The sequence below is a fragment of the Ochlerotatus camptorhynchus genome, unplaced genomic scaffold (genome assembly GCF_037179485.1).
Source record: "Ochlerotatus camptorhynchus isolate MF236.1 unplaced genomic scaffold, CSIRO-AGI_Acam_v1.1 ptg000547l, whole genome shotgun sequence".
NCBI lineage: Eukaryota > Metazoa > Arthropoda > Insecta > Diptera > Culicidae > Ochlerotatus > Ochlerotatus camptorhynchus.
In genome coordinates, this window is record NW_027041030.1 from 278,665 (window position 1) to 294,040 (window position 15,376).

General features: G+C 36.8%; 1 protein-coding gene across 1 annotated transcript in view; it reads left to right on the forward strand.

Annotated features, from left to right (window-relative positions):
- Window positions 1-15,376, forward strand: part of LOC135713224 (octopamine receptor beta-3R-like) — a 390,570-nt gene that overhangs the window by 191,012 nt on the left and 184,182 nt on the right. Inside the window, exon 4 of the mRNA XM_065236330.1 lies at window positions 451-549. Within this exon, the coding sequence (XP_065092402.1) occupies window positions 451-549 (99 nt within the window). The remainder of the gene's footprint in view (window positions 1-450; window positions 550-15,376) is intronic.

Genomic DNA, 15,376 nt, shown 5'->3' on the forward strand with positions numbered 1-15,376 from the left:
CATTAAATCCTGATTGCTTCCACCACCCCAAACCTTCCCGTCAATATCACCAATCTTGCTGCTACTTGACATCCCAATTAGTTTGCCTTCGTTTCATTCAATACCGATCCACCGAAAATCAAAAAATCCTCCTACCCGTCCTTTCATCACCCTCTCATGCTATAGGTATGCTAAATTGTACTCATCTACTGTGTCCTTTATGGATGCTATTCTATTCAAAACAAGAGCTTCTTTCCATCCTTGAACTCCCCCTCCGGGAAAAACTCCGGGAATCGAAATCAATAAACGATATTGACGTGGCCCAAATTGAATTTGCACCCTTCCCGATTTTTTTCCCAAGTACAGCTCACTCTCATGTTGATTTTTACTCTTTTCTGTGTGTGTGTGTCTTTTTTTCAATATATTTTCATCCTCGTCAACGAAAACAACGACATCCCGGAACGACGACAGGTGGCTGTTTGGACCGTTTATGTGCGACGTTTGGAACAGCCTGGATGTGTACTTTTCTACGGCCAGCATCCTGCATCTGTGCTGCATTTCCGTCGACCGGTGAGTTGGGGGTGGAGCTTTGTCTGGGTGCAGGGATGGATCGCTCTTTGGGGCCTTTTTCATTACTTTTTAATGTAGAATGCTTACGTTAAATCCAATTGAATTTTCAGTGAACCCACCTTAAAAACAAGATAGGTTAGGGCTATTGATCCCCCTAGGAAAATTCAACTGGATTTTACGTTAGCATTCTATAATAAAAAATTAACGAAAAAGCCCCAAAAGAGTGATCCACCACTATTTGGGTGTATTAATTTGCTTACCGTGTGTGTGGCGCGATTCGATTTTCGGTGCCCTGTAGCGCAAGTTTCGTTGCCCTGCTGATGGATGTTTGTTTTGTTCGGTTGGGATTTTCATCGGGAGGAAAATGTAAAATCCATTAGGGAAAGTGGATCCTGGGATGGACGGTTGTGCGGTAATTAGATTGACGCATTCTCCGAGAGTGAATGAAAGCAATACGTGACATGTTGCACCAATGGAAGATGACAATTGGATTAATTGATGCAGTTTGAAACACTACACATAAATTGATCCTATCAACTGTATTCTGCAGCAACATCTGGTGTGACTTTCAGCTTAACGAAGATTGACAAAGTGACTCTTGACAAATGGATGTGAACTGTTCTCCTACTTGAGTCCGTTAATTGGCTAGTATTTTTTTCAATCGATGAAACAGTAAATGACGCTCTGATCCGACGAGAGAACCCGAGCAGAGCCTGTGACCAAATCGAATGCTTAGTTTGATGTTGTTATGTTCTCAGGTTGCTCTCATTTCGGTCGATTTAACTGTTAAAACAACAAAGCCAAACATACATACTTAGAAATACCTAATCTTACACGTGGCGGAATCCATTTTTGACAAAAAGGATGAAACGTAACAAAAAAACATGTCATGTAATATTAAGTGCCACGAGACTGAAAAGTTCGTTACTCGACGAAAAGTACATTTGATGGAGCTGAATTTAGCATCTATTATAACTCAATTTTGTGTCAAAATTGACGCTCGTATATTTCAGTCTCAAAGCACCTAATGTAAATTAAATTAGTAATTTTTTTCTAAATGTTTGGTCCTGATCTAAATTAATGCAAAAATCTCCTTTCCTGCGACCTTGTTGCGACCGCAGAGGTAAACACGGTCCCCAAAACAGGAAAGGTTACTGTGACATGTGCATCGCACATGTTAACAAATCTCAAATTCTCAAGGACCACACTCATCGGCACCCTGTAGATTTCCAACACCATCGAACTGCGATATGCAACGAATGCAAATGAGTCCATAAAGCAGTTCGATGACTTAAAGCCTGACACGACAATTAATGTGTTAGGGTCATATTTCACCCAACGACGCGCAAACAGAGTGTCTTTGTCAAGCGCATTTGGTTTGGTGCAATTAGCCTTCTCCAGAATTCTCTCTCCCTGTCCTCTCTCATTTCCAGTATCGATCGCTGATTGGTGATCCTATACATAATATTACATAAGTGCTTTCAAGTGTCTCCAAGCTAAGCTATGTCAGTAGAACTTAGCAAAACCCGAATAAAATGATTCTTAGTTTGATCATCACACGAGCAGGTTCAATTAATGGCAAAATATCACAGTCAATCAAATTCAAAGTTACATTACTCTAAAGGTACGTTTAGACTAGGGTAACTGATGATGTTTGGACCTATTTAGGCCGGTTTCACACGACGTCAACATTCATGTTTTATTTTTTTTTTTTGAATTCAACATATAATTATGAAAAATGCGTGATTAGTGGAAAGATCTACCTTTCTTGTTTCTAATAATAACATTAAAAGTTAAATATTATGAACAAATGATTTTATAAAACGTTTTTATTCAGCAAAGAATTATGATGTTGGTTGGACCTATACTGATCTTGGTTGGACCTAAAAATGATGATGGTTGGACCTATTTTTGCAAATGCTAGTTTAGCCCATATTTGTTCAAAAACTTTGTTTAGAGCTTATTGGTATCATGAAAAACCCCTTTTTATACAGTTTTTATGAATTTGCTATTTAAAAAAAATCAAGAAATTTGAGTTTAACTTCGTTTTTAAAAAAAGTTCACTTTCCACGCATTAGCTATTCATCATGGCTCATTTTCTCGGAAATCATTGAACCGATTTGGATTTTTTTTTAATGTCAAACTATAGGTATTGTGGTCCCATTGAAAGCTATCGAATATTTTTGGATTCGGTCAACTGGTTCCGGAGATATGGCCGGAACAAGTTCCAGGGTATATGGAACATGAACCTAATTTTGACATGGAAGGAATAAAACCTATCATGCGGCACTTCACATTACTTCCAAATTCGATAACAAGATCAATACCAAAATTGAGTGCCTTGGACCACATTGACCACTTCCGGGGAATTTAGGGGCTTAAAATGACAGAATATCAGAACTTAATTCCGGTTTTATAGTTTTTTTTCTCCTAGAAGTTTTTTTTTCGGAAATAAGTTTCAGCTAGCAATTTTTAGTTGGTTAAAATTTTATTTCAAGTTAATTCACACACAGAAGGTGTATGAGAAGTGCTTAATGTAAATTCATATTAACATATTCTTTCGGCGCTTTCGTGGTAGGGGAAATGACGGCTTCGGCATGCCAGACTATTTTCGGCAACCCAAATTGAAACACAATTGATTTCACTGGATTTTCTTACGAAAACACTTCGCTGAATGCATGCAGACGATTCTTTATGCTTTCAGCTTCAATTTGACTATACTTTTACCACTGAGAAAAAGCAATCTAGCAAGGTTTTCTTGAAATGAAACACACGCACTACAAATTGCAGCTGATTTCGAGCTGCCGATAATAGAACAGCAGATTTACATGCAGTTCAAATGGAACGGTTGCCGAAGAAAAACTGGTTGCCGACAATACTCGCTCTCACTAGAGAAGATTGGAGCTTTGTAAAAGCGTTTCAAAACAGTTTTTGACAATTCTTTCGACTGAAATTGTTAGAGCAGCTGGCAGCAAAAGATTGTAAACAAACCAATACTGCATATGTGTGCGTTCCTTAGAGAAAAGGGCTATAGAAAGAAGGTCGCTGCTTAAGTTGCCGAGAATACGTAAATTCCCCTAGTTCGAAAATCGGTGGTCACTCTTTCAGCCAACCTGACGATGGAATTCCTCCTTTAAATTTACGCCCAACTAGTAACGCAAGGTCTTTAGCAGCTTTCGAGATCTTTTTGGTCGTTTTGAGACTGCCAGAAGCAGCGCACATACAAACCCAATCCCCTAGCTGGTTCTCCAAATCAACACTCAACACTATTTCCCTTCCATATTTCTTGCCGTGGATTCCCTTAATTTTTGCGTGAAGTGTCGTTTTCGGAATATTGTACCTGATACGTGGTAAGTGATTTATTTATTACTAAAAGAACTGTCTCTTAAACATTTTCGACCGTATAACCCTTTCTTTACCCATTTTTTCAATCGAAGAAACTGGTTACTCGGCCAAAACGAAACCGAATTTCAAATCAGCTGCGCATGAAGGATGTAGACAAACCGAAGCGCACCTAGCGGCCGTCTTAGGAAACACATAGGTCCAACCATCATCATGCGTAGGTCCAACCATGATCATATTTATCGATTCGAATTTCGCCAATTATTCAAACATTTTAGTGAAACCAATGGATAAATGGCGTACTAACGTGTTGTTTACACCTTAAGAAGGTATTTTACTGCATGAAAAAAAAAAAAATATTCCTTTTTTGTATGTTTGAAAGTAAGGCATGATGACGAGCTAAAGCGTGGAAAGTGAACTGTTTTGAAAACATATTGAAACACAATTGTTTTGAAGTTTTTTCAATAAAACACCCATGCAAATTGAAGAAAAAGAGTTTTTATGATAGTAAAGTGATCTTTGAAAATAAAAAAAATAGCGAAGATTGACTAAACTAGCGATTTAAAAAATAGGTCCAACAATCATCAGTTTTTTGATAGGTCCAACCAGAATCAATTACCCTATCTGATTTGTTGGTCTGATTCGAACGGACTGCTCGATAATTTTGTCTGATACTATGTTCAGATGCGTTCACACTTTTGCGACATAATTGTTTTTCCTTGATTTGACGTGCCAGGAAGGCAGCTCCCACACCTGGACCCTACCTATCGACCCATCAACTCATGAACCGGGGACCAACGGCTTTACATCCCTTCCGAAGGAAGGCATGATCAGAGATGTTATGCCTCAGAATCAGGGCCCAACAAAGTCACTTTCAATTGAAAATCGTCAAGCGACGACGTAGCTGTCAACCACCACTTTCAATTGTGAAAGTCATTCTGTCTTCTCTTCGAGCATATAACCTTCAACATCAACAGAACCACTTTCAATCAGTTTTCATGCTGTTTGTTTTGGCTTGACTCTTGTTCATTTCGTCTTCCATTGTCAAATGGGCTTAAGGGCCACACACATTAGATCCGTTTGCGTTGCGTTGACGTGAATTTGACAGTTAGACACAAGATTTAGCTGTCACCGGATCTAATGTGCGTGGGACTTTACTTTCTCATTGTAGCGAAGCTATTCGATCCCAATTCGAGCTGTTTTCCTTGCTTCTATTGATTGTTCAATCGGTTCATTTAAGTGCATGCGAAAAAGATCTGTGCACGTGTTGAATTCATCATTGTCGGATGGTTTGCTCACTCGTCAATATGGGTATTTGTCGAATCGGGGTGACGTCTAGAGATCGAAAGTTGACATGCGACGCCATTTTGAAATTCAAGATGGCGGTTTCCAGTTTAAGAAAAAGTGGGAAATACTGTCAAATACCCATCAATATGAGTATTTTTGGAATCGAGATGACGTCTAGAGAATAAAAATCGATATCCGTCGGCATTTTGAAATCAAAGATGGCGGCTTCCAATTTCAGAAAAAGTGAAAAATTCTAATGCTGACCCATCAATATGGGTATTGACGTCTAGAGGCTGAAAATTGATATTTGACGTGCTTTTGAAAGATAGCGGCTCCAGTTTAAGAAAAAGTGGGAAATACTGTCGAATACCCATCAATGTGGGTATTTTAGATATCCCAGTACCGTTAAGAGGCCAGAAACCAATGTTTGACGACATTTCAAAATCTAACATGGAGGGATTGGTTCAGAAAAAGTGTAAACTACTGTCAAATACCGATCAATGTGGATATTTTTGAAATCGGGGTGACATATAGAGGCTGGAAATCGATGTCCAACGCTATCTTGAAATTCAAGATGGTGGCTTCCGATTTCAGAAGAAGTGTCAAATACCATACAAATGCCGTTGAATATTGATTTTCAGCTTCCACACGTCGACTCCGTTCCGCAAATACCCAGATCTTATTGTTTTTGACACTTTTTTTGCAACCCGAAGGCCGCTATATTGGATTCCAAAGTGGCGTCGGACATCGATTTTCTACACGTTCGCGTCGTCTCCGTTCTGAAAATTTCGATATTGTAGTGTATTTGAGACTTTTCCTGAGCCCGGTGGCAGCCATCTTGGATTCGTTAATTTAATTTTAGTTTAATATAAAAAAAAAACATTTTATTACTACCTATAAACTGGATGCCATCCCTATCGGCACCCGATATTGTGCGGATACTATATTTTGATGCCTGAAGACACGACGCGTGACAAATCGGATGAGCACTGAATTGAAGTGATAGTGAAAAAATCGAAGGAAGCAGTTTTCGAGTCATTCATTGCGTCAATTGAAACAAGTCTTTGCTGCAAATGACGAACGAAACAAGCCATAGTCAAGTCATGTTTGACAGGAAGAATGTTCATCGTGACTCGATAACAAGAAACACATTGACTTCCACGAAAATGATATTGCTCGAAATGAAACGATTCTGCGGAGAGTTAATTTTCTTGTCTTTGTGTCGAAAATGCAGAACCCTGCTCAGAATATCCCGGTGGCATCGACTGTGATTGAACCCAGATCTGCTGGGATGAGAGGTAATCGCGCTTATCACTAAATCACCGACGCTGCTTTTTTATTTGACGTTTGATTTGTCGAAAGCGAACCCCACACGTATCAATATATTGACGTGCAGGGGAATTATTGATAGTAATATTGATGATGTGAATACAGAAATATTGTCAATATCGATGTATTGACGTCAATATAAAATGTATTGACAATATGATTATTGAAAATAAAAGCAATCGTGTAGGGTCCACTGAACGAAACAGGTTTGTGTTTAATTTTCATTCGACTCATTCAGCAAAATAGCCTCAAGTGCGGTGAAAATATTTCAATCCCAGCCGAGGTCGGTGGGATTTTTCTGAGGCAAAAAAATTCCTTCGGAAGGGAAGTAAAACCGTTGGTCCCGGCCCATGTATGTGTGTTTGAATGGGTGCGATATCCTACGCAGGTGTGGAAGCTGCCTTCCTGCACATTCGATTGCCGTCAATGGATGGCAAACGATGTCCGTCGGTGATTGGCACTAGATTGCGAAACAGAGACCGACTTTAAATAAGGAAAGAAGAAGAAGAAGAATAAGAAGAAGAAGAAGCGAAAACATTGATTTTTTTCTTCTGAAATTGCATGGATTTGAACCGAAAAGAACGCTTGACTTGCGTTTTGATGCTATCCGTGAGATTTCACTATTCAATATTGTCCTGTGTGTGAATTTTCTTTTTCGGTGTTATTTACTGAAAGATTCCAAGATGGCTTTTATCATGGCATGGATTTTGACTTTAAATTATGTTTATTTCTTGTATTTGTGTGGTTTACATGTATGATTTTTTAAGTGACACTGATGCGTTTTTTCAACGATAGTTCATTTGAAATTTTTAATTATTATTTAAAGTTCAAAGTAATATCAGACCTGATTTAGAGAATGACTTACAGAAATATTTAAATCTTAGAAGAAGTCTGTAGATTTACTGAGAAATTTGTTGAGCTTCAGGGAAGTAGAACTACAGAACTAAAAAAACTGCATAGAATTTTAAATAAATGTACAGAACTTCAGAAAAAAAAAATCACAAGAAAGATCAAATTTGGAGACCTTCAGAATGTTCGCAAATTAAAAAAAATACAGTACCTAAGGGAAGTTTTTTTTTTCTTTTCTTATTTACAAGGCTTTCAGTCATTGGCTGGTTCGCCTTGGGCAGATCTAAGGGATGTTACTGAATTTTCACAGAAACTTGCAGAGCTTTAGAGAAGATCACCAATGTTTTTAAATATTTACTCAGCTTCAGGGAACTTTGTAGCTGTTCAGAGAAATCTTTAAAACTTAAAAAAAAACAGTAACTTTCTATCTGCTCAGGATCTCGAGCTATTGTATATGCGAGAATTGCATGTGTATACTAGCACCAAGTAGTGAGAAAATTCTTAACAACTGTCCACCAACTGAAAGATCTTGACTTCCTGATTAACTTTGCTAAAGACATTTACTCTCTATCTGGTCAGGATCTTGTGAGTTAGCACATGCGAAAACTTAACATGTATACGAGCACTACCTAGTAAGAAGATTCTGAACTACTGTTAACCAGCAAAAAGGTTATGAACTCCTGAACAGCTTTGCCTAAGACAGTAAATTTCTATCTGCTCAGGATTTCGAGCTATTGTATATCCGAAAATTGCACGTATATACTAGCGCCACGTAGTGATAATTTTCTGAATTACTCCACCATCGAAAAGGCCTTGACCTTCTGAACAGCTTTGCCTAAAACAGTAACTATCTATCTGGTCAGGATCTCGAGATATTTTATATGAATATTTCACGTGTATACTATCGCCGCGTATTGAGAAAATTTTGAACTATTGTGCACCAAGAAATAGGCTTTGATCTCTTCAAAAACTTTGTCGACGACAGTAGCTTTCTAGCTGGTAAGGATCTCGAGATTTTCCATGTTGTAACCAATTAAGTCAAATCTCACGTGGTATGGTCACAGTTTACGCGGTTTCTTTAAGGGTTAACTGTGATAAAACTTTAACTTGTTAAGTTAAGAACAAGTTTTTTTAAGAAATACCCGTTGGTTTCCTATCAATTGGTAGCTCGGCTGCAAAATGGCAATGGAAAACTCACACTGTTGTACAAAGTACAACGCGTGAGTACTCGTGTTACAAAAGTTGGCACGAGTAATGGAGGGTTTAGGATATCGCTTTTCGCAGGCAATCGGTGATAATATTAATGATCATAGCAAAAGTTGCACATTGGTGTACTTTTCAATAGTGACATTTCAAAAAATGATTAATTATATAGATGCGCAGACATCTTTCTGATCGATTGGTGATAAAATTATTAAAATTGGTAAAGGAGCAGCTGAGTTACTAACGTTCAAAATCTTTCATTATTTTGTTACATATTCCATTTTCGGTTTTCACAAAGTGAGCTCCCATATAGAAATCACAGACGTAGTCCTACGCCAAAAAACAAGGGAAATATGTAGATCTTAAGAGAAACACTTAAAACTTCAAGGAAGCTGAAATATGTTCAGTTATATTTTGTGAACTGAAGGTGATTTAGAAGATCTTCTGGGAAATTTTCAGATTTTCATGGAAGCTCAAGAGCCTACAGAGGAATTTACAAAACTTCATAGAAATTTGCATATCTACTAACAAACTTATTGAGCCTTAATATATTCCGTAGATATTGAAAATAGAGCTTCAGACAGTTTTACAGAACTTTTAAGATATTTGCAGAATTTCAAAAGAGTAGATATTAAGAGAAATCTGCAGAACGGCAAGGAAATTTTTCACATCTTCAGAGACATTCAGAGGTTCAGAAAGTTTCACAGTTTCAGAAAAATGGGAGATTTACAGAAATATTTATAGAATTTCAGAAAACAGATGACATCAATTTCAAAAACCAATCTCAGCGCAGTATGGAAGTCCAAGATTTTACAGAATTCCATGAAAGTTGAAATTTGATAACTCTGAAGAACTTCAGAGAAGTTCGTAGACCTTAAGAGAAGTCTGTAGAACTTCAGAAAGTTCGTACATTTTTAGACAAAATTTCAAAACTTCAGCAAAACTCACAGAACTTCGGAAAAATTCGTCGATCTTTACAAGCATTTACACAACTTCAGAGAAAGTCGTTAATCTTCAGAGATTTATTTTAAACTTCAGGGAAGTTCAAACATTCCCAGGTAATTTGTAGAGGTTTGGCAAATTTCAAAGAATTTCAGATAAATCTGCAGTACTTTCTGAAAGTCCAAGAATCCACATACAAATTTACAGAACTTTAGAGAATTTAGGAGATCTACTGAGAAATTTATTGCACTTCAATGCAGTTCGTAGATCTTCAGAGCAGAAATATAGTACTTCAGAAAATTTTACAGAAATTTAAAAAAAAAATTAGGAACATCATAAAAGTTCAGAGGGTAGATTAGGTAAATCTAGTGAAAAATCTGCAGATGTTTAAATGAATTTTCAGAATTTTATTGAGGTTCTTGAATATTAAGAGAAATTTGCAGAACTTCAGGGAAGTTTGCTGATCTTTAGAGATAGTTGCACAACTTAAGAAAAATTAGTAGATCTTCAGAGAACTTCCTAAAAGTTCCGGGAAGCTCAAATATTTCTAAATAAATTTTAAATACTTTAGTAAATTGTGTAGATGTTCAGCGATACTTACTGGAAGTTTTAAGATGTTCATGGAGGTTTTCAGGACGTCAAAGAGTTGTGTATATCTGCTGGGGCCTCCCTTAGCTCAGTCGGTAAAGGCGCAGCGATTCCCGGTCCGGTCTAGACATTTTTCCGGTTGGAAAATTTCTCGACTTCTCTGGACATAGAGTATGATTGTACTTGCCACACAATTATACTAAAGCAAAAATGGTACCAGGCATCGAAAGCTCTCAATTAATAACTGTGGAAGTTAGACTGATGCAAAATTTGAAATTTTCGCTCCACAGTGCTCAAACGGTTCCAAATTGGGCCCTGATTAGTCTCCCAAAATTTGAACTCATTTAGCGAGAAACTGACTTGGCACAAACCATTTGAAGTTTATATGGGAATTACTATGGAGAAACCATAATTTCGGTTCATATCGATCTCAAAATTCACCAGTTCACTCTACTTTAGAAATGATAGCTAAGCTTGTTGAAAATTTTCTCAGCTATAACTTTGTTAAGGGCCACTTGTCGATCAAATGTAAAGAACAAAAATTATTAATTATTCAAGTCACTGATGTCTTATGATTATGCTCAATCAACTGTTCAGCAGGCAACAATGCTGTTTATGGCGCGTAGAATAGAGGACAAAAATCATGGCTACTATGTCACACTGCAGAATACAGTGTTGCCCACAATACAGTTGCTTAATCTTGCCATAGGATTATCAGTCTCTTAAACAATTAATAACTATTTAATTTGACGTTTGGCTGAAAAATGATTTTCTGCAAAGTTGTAGCTGATAAAAATTCCCATAAGAATAGCAATAGAATTGGTTGAAAGTACAATATGTAAAAAGTCTAGAAGACAATTAGAAAAAAGTTTGGTTTTCCCATAGTAATTTCCATATAAACTTCAAATGGTTTGTGCCAAGTCAGTTTTTTTATCAAATGAGTTTAAACTTTCGAAGGCTAATCAGGACCCGATTTGATCAAGCGCTGTGGAGCGAAAATTTCAAATTTTGCATCAGTCTAGTGGAAGTGCATCTAGAATACTAAGTTGAGAGCACGCAATAAGCTAATATGCGATAAACAATAAGCTTGAAATGAAAGGAAGAAGAATAAGTATATCTGATAAGAAATTTGCAGAATTTCGGGAAAATTCCCGGAGGTAGACAGCAAACTTGTATTAGTTTTCTTGACTAATACTACTCGGACCAAAATGTTTTTATAGTATCACAAAACTTAAATATTAATGCGTGGTCAGAGACACTCTGAAAAGTTTTCAACTCAAAAATTGCTATAAACGGACATCATAAAGAAGCAGGTAATCCCCCCCCCCCCCCTCCTTATTTGACTTAGGAGCTCATCTGAAAAGTTGAGGATTGAAACAACTCTTCACGAAACATGATAAAACTTCCCCAACGTGTTACAACTTTTCTGAATGTAGGCATGAGGTTCCATTGAAAAATGTAGATTTCTGCCTGATTATACGAAAAACCGAGTGTAACCGCAATTTCTACAGCTCATATTTTCTATTACAGTAATGATCCAATTTTGTTAGCCCCTCTGAGCATCAGACTTTTATCTTTCAATAATTCTAGATAACTTATATTGCAAAACTTTCTCATTCTTCTTCAAGAAGGATGTTTGAAGTACACTGTGGTGCAATAAGACCTGAAAAGTGTACGTGTTTTGTAGAACATTAGAAAATATTTTCAAAAAGAGGGCTGACAAAATCAGGTCATTACTGTATACCGTCACTTTTTGTATAAAATAAAAATACTAACTAAACAAAAAGTACTGCTTGTATTGCGTTTGTATCCTAACTAAGGCATCATGTGTCCAGGAAGATTATTTTCCTGGGCGGTAGATTATTTTTTCATGATCAACTTTTCTTTACATTGTTTTGTCTTTTGCTTGGTATGGGAAATGGATATAATGTCGGCCTAAATGTCTTTAATTGTGACCCATACATAAATTCAGCAATCGACAAAATTTTCAATAGCAACCAAAAATATCATTAGTACCGTCTCAATGACGCGTTCGTATAGATAAAGTTTATAAATACCAGATTTTTAGCGATGGGCGCAATCTTAGAGCCATTTCCTCTACCTAATCTGCAATAATTGACAATTCAGTTTCAACATTCAATTGAGGCGAATCTGCTTTTGTTCATAATGACCTCAATCGTCAATTTCTCGTGACTCAATGTTTACTCTAGTGAGGTATGATGCCAGCTGGTGCAGAAAACATTTCTCTACCTGATGGTGTCTGGCTCTTATGTTGGCCTATGGATCTAAGATTGGGCCCATCGCTAAAAATCTGCTATTTATCAATTTGATCTAGATGGAGCGTCATTGGGACCATGCTTGATATTCACAGTTCTACACATCAACTGCTCATTTGCTAATAACTTTTCACTCAGTTATTGAGATTTAGTTTTTAAAGTTATTGATAGATTAGGATCATAGTTTACTGTAGACATGCAAGGATCTGGCAAATTTCATCATTTGAATCAACACCAATGAATTTTTAAACTTAAAATCAAATAAAGTTTATTACTAGAAATAAAATCTCATTTGTTTTACATAGGGTTACGGTATGTAATGTGGGTCTAGTCCTTTCATTCGGCCTATCACGCAAATAAATAATTAATTAAGGAATATTACACAAAAAATAAGGAAAATATTGATCACTGATGATTGATAAATGTGTACCACACACAAATCAATTTATATCACAACATTTCAATACATTTTCAGCTCTCGTAAGTAATAAAACTGGTTGAGAATATCACTCTGTTCGGAGTTTTTAGCCGCCATGACTTCTAAGGTTAAGATGGGAAGGTTGCACTGACGATCATCAAATGGCCTGATTATGGCATTTATTGAATGGAATTACCTGATAATACACACTAGACGTAAAACTCACAGTTACTGTTTGAATATTTTATGTTTATTTTAATTGTTTAACAACGTTTTCACAAGTAAAACATGGACCCAACTTTAGGGACACATTTCTTTTCTATGTTCCTAACTATGGCCCATGAAATTCATTTGACAGCATATAGCAATAAGAGTAACGTCAACAATGTTGTTTTGCATTTGGATGATAAGGAACGAACAGGAAGGGAGATTTTTTCTGCCAAATCTGTATAATGAACATCACAATGTTTTGATTTAGATATTCTGCGGTCGAAAGACGATAAGCGAAATTTTTAATTTTTAATTTTTAACTTGAGTGATTTAATGTAGTTTTCGTAAAATTTTCTCTAAGAAATGTTTTGAGGAATGAAGAGTATTAAGTTAACAGTGATAGTGATAAAAAAAAATACATAAGAAAACGTTACCAAGAGCGTTTTTTTTGAGAATCAAACAGGATAGGACGAAGTTGCATCCATAAATAGACCCAATTTGGGGACAATAGACCGATATTACATACATTTCCCTGGTGAGTTTTTGTCTTAAAAAAAGTAAGTTTTTCAACTTTTTGCGGTTCCTGATAGCAAACGACATGATAAGCATATCTAAGCATACCATTTAGCAGTAGAATATCGTTTGCAGGTAAATTAATTGATGAGTTATGATTAAAAACGTAATCTATGGCTGCATATTAGACCGAGGTTAGGGACGTATACCCTATCTATAACAAACTTAAACTCTATTATATCGACTGCTTCGAATACAACTATGTTTCGTCAACTCTGTGCAAAGTTATTAGCAAATGAGCAGTTTGTGAGCAAAACTGTGTATACCAAGCATGAATGGATTTTTTATATCGCTATGGAAAATTTTGTCGATTGATGAATTTATGTATGGGCCCAAATTAGGGGCATTTAGGCAGAAAATACATCCATTTCCCCTACGACCATTTATTCAAGAGAAATCGATGGCTAAAACCATTTTGAAATGCTGGCGATGAATCAACGCAGCCGGGGAGATACTCAAAGGTGCATGTCTTTTGTTTTCTGAAGACCCTTGCCAGAAGGGTTGCATATCTCTCAACTAGTAGAAAGTAAAACGCAGCTTTGTTAGTAAACATCCCAACGTTAACGATTTCCTTGAATGCATCCTCATTACTACCGACTTTATAATTCCAGCTTATTTAATTAAAAAAATCCTTAAACATTACCTTGTTTCGACGGAAATAGCGTCAAGCAAAATTGTGTCCTGTTTTTCAATGTACGGGCGAACTTTTCCTACTAACTTGTCGAAATTTGGTAGCGACATCCTGGCGAAGTTTTGAAATCCCTTTTCGTCTTCATATCGCAGTTCTTGAAGAACAAGATGAGCCAGATCCTTGCCGGTGTTCCTCCTGAGCAACCATTTCATGCTCCACAAAGTTAGCCTTCGTCCTCTCATCTTATTTAAAATAATAATAGAAAATACGCCTGCCAAAGCTAGAGCAATTTCTCGGTAATTTATGATGGAAGTATTTACTTTTGATTCCTGATACATTTTTGTTTTGAAATCCAATTTGACAGTTCTTTTGACATGTGCAAGTAGCGTGAACACCAGCAAACAGAGAGTTCAACAAAGTGTGTTGAACACTGGCGTGCACAGTATGGGGCAAGGTGGGGCAATTGCCCCTCCTTTTATAAATAAATTTTGTATTTACACATTTACAAAATTATGATATAAAATAACTTGATTTCTTGATAACTTGATGTGAAGGTAAAATAACTTCATTTCAGAGTTGGTTGGAAATGCTTACATGAAGCTTTAGTGTGATAATTTATTAGCTAGAGAATGATCTTATCTTTAGAAGAGAGTAGGTGGATAGGTCCGTTAGAGTACGGCAGTATGAAAATTGAATAGAATAGAATAGAAGCTTCATGTTAGCATTTCCGACCAACTCTGAAAATCGCTAACTTCGCGTATGAAGTAACATAAAAACACTTTGAATGTAACAACTCAAGGCGGGAGTAGCCGTCAACAATGCTGGTGATGGTACAGCACGCAACAACCACCCTACTGCTTTCTCTCTGAGATGATCACGTTGGTCATGACGAGAGGAGCAACACAATAGTTGGGTAAAGAAGAACTGCATTATAACACACCATCGACTGGAAATGCTCTCGCAACGTGGGGCTTTAGGTCGTGATGAAACGTCGCTAGAACTATTCCACAGCCGCAGTCAGTTTATGAGCAAAAGAAGGACGCACATTTTTTGCCTGTAGACTTGGAGACATACTTCAAGTCTCCGCGTACATTGTACGGGTTAGGCAAAAGATGTGCGTCTAACTTTTAAAAACTGTCGCATTAATGGCTCTTCGCTCATTTTCAACTTCTATTCAAT